This window comes from Centroberyx gerrardi, chromosome 5 (assembly GCF_048128805.1).
Source record: "Centroberyx gerrardi isolate f3 chromosome 5, fCenGer3.hap1.cur.20231027, whole genome shotgun sequence".
NCBI classification, from domain to species: domain Eukaryota; kingdom Metazoa; phylum Chordata; class Actinopteri; order Beryciformes; family Berycidae; genus Centroberyx; species Centroberyx gerrardi.
The window spans coordinates 36,762,242-36,770,608 of NC_136001.1; the positions used below are offsets into that span (position 1 = coordinate 36,762,242).

General features: G+C 49.5%; 1 protein-coding gene across 1 annotated transcript in view; it reads left to right on the plus strand.

Moving 5' to 3' along the window:
- Window positions 1–5,861: 5,861 nt before the first annotated feature.
- LOC139925944 (haloacid dehalogenase-like hydrolase domain-containing 5) overlaps window positions 5,862–8,367 on the plus strand; it is a 15,893-nt gene continuing 13,387 nt past the window's right edge. Inside the window, exons 1-2 of the mRNA XM_078283633.1 lie at window positions 5,862–5,874; window positions 6,496–6,559. Coding sequence (XP_078139759.1) covers window positions 5,862–5,874; window positions 6,496–6,559 — 77 coding nt within the window. The remainder of the gene's footprint in view (window positions 5,875–6,495; window positions 6,560–8,367) is intronic.

Genomic DNA, 8,367 nt, shown 5'->3' on the forward strand with positions numbered 1-8,367 from the left:
TGACAGCAACAAAACCCCCGGGGTTTGTTTGTATGCCTCCCTACCGTCCGCAGATGTGAAGGGAAAGAGAGGATGAGAGGTGTGGATAGTTAGTTAGGAGAAACAGGAAACCTTCAGCCAGCTCCTCACAGCAGTCTGTTCACCTCATTTTACCACAGGTAACAGTGAACAGGTGTGTGGTGTACCTGCTTCTCCTCCTCTGACTTTTATTCCTTATGGCGGATCGCAAACAGGTACACCACACGACTGTTCACTGTTAACTTAATAGCTAACATTATTGGCGTTGGATCAATCATGACCAATCAATTTACAAACTCTTCTTCCCTTAGCTGACGTTAATGCCTACCTGTGGTAAACAAAAAAAACCCTGAGGTGAACAGACTGCTGTGAGGAGCTGGCTGAAGGTTTCCTGTTTCTCCTAACTAACTATCCACACCTCTCATCCTCTCTTTCCCTTCACATCTGCGGACGGTAGGGAGGCATACAAACAAACCCCGGGGGTTTTGTTGCTGTCATCACTGCAGCCGTGTGTAACGCAGGCCACCATCGCTATTTTGTAACACATCCTAACGCAACAGAAACGTTAACAGACAACAGAGATGATGCTAACGGCGGCTAGCTGCTGTCACCTAGGCTGTCACTAGCTGACAGCTGCAGCGCTGTGTCAGCAATATGGCCGCGGCGACCGTGATGACGCTGATCCAATACTATCTATACTGTCTGTGGGTCCAAGACTACAGACAATACAGTCTGTGGGTCCAACAGCTACAGACAATACTGTCTGTGGGTCCAGCAGCTACAGACAATACTGTCTGTGGGTCCAGCAGCTACAGACAATACTGTCTGTGGGTCCAGCAGCTACAGACAATACTGTCTGTGGGTCCAGCAGCTACAGGAGTTCTAGAGGAACTAGATCTAACTCCTTTAACCCTCGCTGCTCGCTGCAGATCAGCTGACTAAATCCTCGGTTCAACCCGTGAGATCAGATGAAACTTTATTGATCCTGTGGGGAAACGCAGCAGGAAACAGTGACAGCATACAGCAAAGGAAAATAGAATATGAATATAAATAAAACACAGCTGACAGTTACAGCAGTAGAACATGTAGAGTAGAAATAAGTGAATGAAGAGAAATGAACTCAAACAGCAGAACAAACAAACAATATGAAAACACCCAAATGAAATATATGCAGCATGGAATAAGATATTATATAAACATCTACCTGTCTGTCTGTCTGTCTGTCTGTCTGTCTGTCTTCCTGTCTGTCTGTCTGTCTGTCTGTCTGTCTGTCTGTCTTCCTGTCTGTCTGTCTGTCTGTCTGTCTGTCTGTCTTCCTGTCTGTCTGTCTGTCTGTCTGCCTGTCTGTCTGTCTTCCTGTCTGTCTGTCTGTCTGTCTTCCTGTCTGTCTTCCTGTCTGTCTGTCTGTCTGTCTGTCTGTCTGTCTTCCTGTCTGTCTGTCTGCCTGTCTTCCTGTCTGTCTGTCTGTCTGTCTTCCTGTCTGCCTGTCTGTCTGTCTGTCTGTCTGTCTTCCTGTCTGTCTGTCTGTCTGTCTTCCTGTCTGTCTTCCTGTCTGCCTGTCTGTCTGTCTGTCTTCCTGTCTGTCTCTCAGCTCAGTGTCTCAGCCTTGTCATGTGGCTTCAATCTGTTGGCTGATTGGTTGATTGGCAGCGTTCTGCTGCATGTGATGTCATGTGAGGAGCACGAAACTCCCATCAGCCCAATCTAATCAGAGGGGGGGGGGGGGGGGGGGGGGTCTGTGTGTGTGTGTGTGTGAGATCAGATTCCTGAGCAGGTTACTGTGTTCTCACAGTATTGATCGATTGTATTGATCGATTGTTTCCAGATATCTGTTGATTCAGTTCATTCTTTTCCATCTTTAATGTAAATTCATGTTGATTTCTGCTGCTGATACTGAAGAGGTTTCTAAATCCTTCAGTTCAGCAGAGACCGGCTCAGTCCGGACAGAAGAGCAGCAACAGACCGGAGACTTTTATTTTCCGAAAGACGTTTAGTTCAAATAAATCTTTCAGCCAATAGCTGTCGTTCCCTGCGGTCCGTTAGGCCCCGCCTCCTGTCAATCGACCCGGTCGAGCCGACAGACGCGCCCGAGCCGGACCGACCCGCTGCATCTGGAACCTGACAGAAACTACAGCTGGATCTGAACTGCTCCCTCTGTACTGGAGCAGCTGAGATATTCAGTCTGGTTCAGAATATTTACTGAAAAATATCAAATATCACTGAAAACCTGCAGAGACTTAAAACAGGAGGGAAACTGGGACGTATTTCTGTCTCTCTCTCTGCCTGTCTCTCTCTCTGCCTGTCTGTCTCTCTGCCTCTCTGCCTCTCTCTCTCTGTCTGTCTCTCTGCCTGTCTGTCTCTCTGCCTGTCTCTCTGCCTCTCTCTCTCTCTGCCTCTCTCTCTCTGCCTGTCTGTCTCTCTGCCTGTCTGTCTCTCTGCCTGTCTCTCTGCCTGTCTGTCTCTATGTCTGTCTCTCTGCCTGTCTGTCTCTCTGCCTGTCTCTCTCTCTGCCTGTCTCTCTGCCTGTCTGTCTCTATGTCTGTCTCTCTGCCTGTCTGTCTCTCTGCCTGTCTCTCTCTCTGCCTGTCTCTCTGCCTGTCTGTCTCTCTGCCTCTCTCTCTCTCTGCCTGTCTCTCTGCCTGTCTGTCTCTCTGCCTGTCTCTCTGCCTCTCTCTCTCTCTGCCTCTCTCTCTCTGCCTGTCTGTCTCTCTGCCTGTCTGTCTCTCTGCCTCTCTCTCTCTCTGCCTCTCTCTCTCTGCCTGTCTGTCTCTCTGCCTGTCTCTCTGCCTCTCTCTCTCTGCCTGTCTGTCTCTGCCTGTCTGTCTCTCTGTCTGCCTGTCTGCCTGTCTGTCTCTCCACACATTGTAGCTCCTCCCCCTGCTGACATCACTGATTCCTCTCTGGCTGCTATAAATCAGCCTGCAAACCCAGGAGCCGCTCTCTGGATGACAGACAGGCAGAGAGAGAGACAGACAGAGAGACAGGCAGAGAGACAGACAGAGAGAGAGAGACAGGCAGAGGGAGAGACAGACAGACAGGCAGAGAAAAAGAGAGAGAGAGACAGAGACAGGCAGAGGGAGAGAGAGACAGGCAGAGGGAGAGACAGGCAGAGAGGGAGACAGGCAGCATGCGGTCTGTGGGTTTCCTGCGGCAGGCGGTGAGGTCGGCGCCTCGGTGTGACATCAGCAGAACCAGCGTGAGCAGCAGACAGGTCAGTGTGTGTGTGTGTGTGTGTGTTACTTCAGTTATTGTCCTTTATTATCTGGATTTATGGATTCTGTCTGTTAGGGTTAGGGTTAGGACCTGTCTGTCTGTCTGCCTGCCTGTCTGTCTGTCTGTCTGTCTGTCTGTCTGTCTGTCTCTCTGTCTGTCTGTCTGCCTGCCTGTCTGTCTCTCTGTCTGTCTGTCTGTCTGTCTGTCTGTCTGTCTGTCTCTCTGTCTGTCTGTCTGTCTGTCTGTCTGTCTGTCTCTCTGTCTGTCTGTCTGTCTGTCTGTCTGTCTCTCTGTCTGTCTGTCTGTCTGTCTCTCTGTCTGTCTGTCTGTCTGTCTGTCTGTCTGTCTGTCTGTGGTCTTTGACGTCAGAGCAATGAGAGGAACAGAGGAATCCTTCACAGTCACTTTCAGGAGCAGTACACTCTCTGTGTGTGTGTGTGTGTGTGTGTGTGGAGGATATTGACAGCCAGCTGTTGGCTTCTAATCCTCATGGAACACTGATGTGTCAGAACTCACACACACACACACACACACACAGTTAGGTCTTAGGTTTCTGTGCTCATGGGATTTATGGAATAGTCTTAGTACAATGCACACACACACATGCAGATACACTCACACAGATACACACACACACACACACACACACACACACACCATCATCATGGTGTATCTTTGAATCTGAGGATTTGGTTCCTGGACCAACAGTTCTTCCTGGAGTGAAGAGCGTTGGTTTCTTACTTCTTCGCTTCTTTTCTGTCATTTCACACTTTGTTCACTCTTCTTCTGTGGTTATGGAGCGCTGATTGTTCTTATCAGCAGCCCTGACCTCCCAAAGTTTGGCATCACCAGTGTTGGGGGTAACGCGTTACTTTGTAATGTGTTACAGTAATCAGATTACTTTTTTTGTGGTAACGAGTAACTTAACGCGTTCAATTTATGTAATCAGTTATTAGTTGCTTTCTCAAAGTTACATTTTGCTACTTTTATTTTTCCTTCAAATGGTTAAATGTTTAGTAAAAAAATGAAGGTACTGTACATGTTATTAAAGCAGGCTGCGGTGCGGTGGAGGCTTGGAGCTTACGACTCACTTTCAGAATGAACAACAAACTGCAGAACTTGGAAATAAGAGAAGAGAAGGATAAGAACATTATTGCTAACTGTAAGTTTAGCTTTCACTATCTAACATGAAGGTTTGAATTGAAAGCGCCTGAGCGCAGTCTGCCGTTTATTTTGAGACCAGACCGGATCAGTTGAGGCTCGTTGATCACTGATATTCATCTGCACCGGTTGTGCCTTTTAACGCCAATAGCTCCCTGTCGATAGCATATTTTTTCTCAAATTAGGCTTTTTTATAGAGAGGAACGCTGAGCCAATGTTTCACAGTGTTGATAAAGTCAGAATCACCTGCGGCTGTGACGCAGACGGCAGAAAGGATCCAGTCCAAACCCCCACTGAGTGTTTACTGTGAACCAGGAGACTGAAAGCTGCTTGATGTTTTCTTTAGACAACAGCAGCTTGTTATTTAAGGCTGTGACCCAAACCTGATGATTACTGATGGTTTCTGTACAGTAAGAGTGATGACATCAGCAGAAGACGTATTTTAAAGGCATGATTTTACGTGGGTAACGTGAAAGTATTCTAACGCGTTACTTTTAATGAAGACTAATTTAGTAACGTAACTAGTTACTATTTAGGGCAAGTAACGAAGTTAAGTAACTAGTTAGTTTCAAAAGTAACTTTCCCCAACACTGGGCATCACTGCCTACCTTTACCTGGACAGCAATAATCTGATATGAACCTGATTAAGGCCACACTGAATAAAAAATCACCATGTAAACAGCATTTTCTGATCCCCTGAACCTGAATAAGGTCACAGTCAGTAAGCAGAATCACATTAAGACATGTGGAGTATTCTGGTTTCAGTCTCATTATTGAAGCAGCAAGGAGCAACGCTCCTCTGCCTTCCAGAGGCTGAACTGGTTTCAGAGGAGAAAGAGACTGACAGCAGGAAACAGAAGGAGAGGCTGAAACTGAGCATGCTCAGGATTTAGAGGGAAACGGAGATCATGAAGTTTTCACTAAAGTCTGAAACTGTCCGGGTCTCCGGTGATCCTCCTCGGTCCTGCTGACCGGACTTTGCTCCGCAGCCGGAGACAGGAACATGAATGGAACAGTTCTATAAGCAACACATGGAGACACATTCATCTGAATATTGTCTTATTTGGAATAAGGCTAATAGTCGGATTAATGCTGTCCAGGTAAACGCAGTCATTGCCTGCAGAGGTCAGTTGGTGTTTGAGCCGATCCTTGAAGTGTTTTCTGGGTCTTCTGTTTCTCCTGTCCTCCATGCCTGATACATGGAGCCGGAGAAACGACTGCTTGGAATATCAGCTCTCTCTACACTGTCCTGCCAGTTAATGACCATGATGGTGCGAAGGCAGCACCGGTGGAAACACTGATACAGGATACAGTTTCTTATACAGGAGCCTGGATTCTGCAGCATGAAGAAGAGCGGCCTGTATTCCTGGGTCTTGGTGGGTAAGAGTAGGGAGAGACAGCGGCCAAAGGAGCAGTTTGCCTCGGCAAGTCTGTTGTCACTGTTTCTTGTAATGGTTGAGTCGTTTGAAATGACACTGCCAGGTAAGTGCAGCGCTATGCTGCATTAAGATGGAAGTTGTTGTCGCTGATTGGTGGTTGGGTGTCTTCAGTGTGGAGGTTGGTACAGGACCTCTGTCTCCTTCAGGCTGGTGGTGAGACCGAACACTGTGGCTGTGTTGTCATGTTTCCTCTGTGTGAGCCAGTAAGGCCAAATCATCCACAAAGATCAGTTTGACAACGAGCGCTTCTCAGTGGTTTTGGTTCTCACAAGCAGTCGGCACCGGTTGAAAAGGCCTCGGTCTGTCCTACAGCAGATATACAAACCATCTGTTGGACCACACTGAGTCTCCTGGAGCAGGACACTGAAGAAGATGAAGGACACACCCTCTGAAAAGCTTCCACTGTACTTGACCCGGCCTCGCTGTCCTGCATGCAGCTGCTGGAGGATGAGGACAATCGAGTCTGGACAGTTTCCAAAGACCGTCCAAACTCACTGTATCAAAGGCCTTCGTAAGGTCGATGAAGGCAGCATACATACTGGCACTTTTCCTGAAGATGTCGGAGAACAAAGACCATGTCTGCTGTTCCTCCTCCTGATCTGGAACCACACTGGATCTGTGGAAGGACTTCTGCAGCGATGGAAGGCGTAAGTCTGTGGAGAAGGAGCCTGGACAATATTTTGGCTGCGATGGAAAAGAGGGTTAGGCTGCAGCCACACTGATCCATCAGAAAAAGGACATCATTATTGGCGGATATATTTCTGTCCATTGGGCTGTTTTGAAGAAACTGACCTCCAGTCATCCCAACGTTATACCAGGCTTTCTCCATTTTGTCTTTGTTTTGGTCGGACAAAATAATTTCTACGTTCTGACAAATGTTGGAATGACTCTTATTGGCTGAACTGACGCTGACCAATCTGTCCGTCCAGAAAAAGTTCAACTAGGTTGAACTTTCTGTCCATCAAAACAGATGGAAATCTGACTGAGACGGACGCGTCATCAGTCCTGGCTGTCCTCATTGAAAATGAACGGACACAACGGATCTTATTCCATGATAGTTTGAGGTCTGGAGGGTTTCTTCTCCCAGCAGAGGGTGAACAGGCTTGTGAGGGAATCTCCACCCAGCCTGAACAACTCTGCTGGGACATCGTCAACTCCAGGTGACGTGTCGGTCTTCCTTGGGAAGCACGGACTGATTCCCTACTACAACTACACATGGGGACATCAGGCAGTCGGTGATCAACTGGAAGGGTCTGGAGTTTGCAGGCAATAGAATTTCTAGTCATGAGACCAACTCCTGAAAGACTCTTCTCATCTTGGGATTTCCCAGACCAGAACAAGGTGTAACCTGCCCCATGTTCAATCAGGAGCCCTTGTTCTGCAAGGCAGACTTCACTTAGGTCCTTAATAAAAATGTTTGGTCTGTCCAGCTCTCTAGCCGTCAGTTGTGGTCGGTTGCTGTTCTCTGAGCTGAGCATTGTCCGGATGTTCCAGCATGCAAAGCTTCAGGTTCAGTCCGTCCTGCAGGGTCAGTCCGTCCTGCAGGTTCAGTCCGTCCTGCAGGGTCAGTCCGTTCAGCAGGTTCAGTCCGTCCTGCAGGGTCAGTCCGTTCAGCAGGTTCAGTCCGTCCTGCAGGTTCAGTCCGTCCTGCAGGGTCAGTCCGTCCTGCAGGGTCAGTCCGTTCAGCAGGTTCAGTCCGTCCTGCAGGTTCAGTCCGTCCTGCAGGGTCAGTCCGTCCTGCAGGGTCAGTCCGTTCAGCAGGTTCAGTCCGTCCTGCAGGGTCAGTCCGTTCAGCAGGTTCAGTCCGTCCTGCAGGGTCAGTCCGTTCAGCAGGTTCAGTCCGTTCAGCAGGGTCAGTCCGTCCTGCAGGGTCAGTCCGTTCAGCAGGTTCAGTCCGTTCAGCAGGTTCAGTCCGTCCTGCAGGGTCAGTCCGTCCTGCAGGGTCAGTCCGTCCTGCAGGGTCAGTCCGTTCAGCAGGTTCAGTCCGTCCTGCAGGTTCAGTCCGTCCTGCAGGGTCAGTCCATCCTGCAGGGTCAGTCCGTTCAGCAGGTTCAGTCCGTCCTGCAGGGTCAGTCCGTTCAGCAGGTTCAGTCCGTCCTGCAGGTTCAGTCCGTCCTGCAGGGTCAGTCCGTTCAGCAGGTTCAGTCCGTCCTGCAGGGTCAGTCCGTTCAGCAGGTTCAGTCCGTTCAGCAGGGTCAGTCCGTCCTGCAGGGTCAGTCCGTTCAGCAGGTTCAGTCCGTCCTGCAGGTTCAGTCCGTGCTGCAGGGTCAGTCCGTCCTGCAGGGTCAGTCCATCCTGCAGGGTCAGTCCGTTCAGCAGGTTCAGTCCGTCCTGCAGGTTCAGTCCGTCCTGCAGGGTCAGTCCGTCCTGCAGGGTCAGTCCGTTCAGCAGGTTCAGTCCGTCCTGCAGGTTCAGTCCGTCCTGCAGGTTCAGTCCGTCCTGCAGGTTCAGTCCGTCCTGCAGGGTCAGTCCGTTCAGCAGGTTCAGTCCGTCCTGCAGGTTCAGTCCGTCCTGCAGGGTCAGTCCGTCCTGCAGG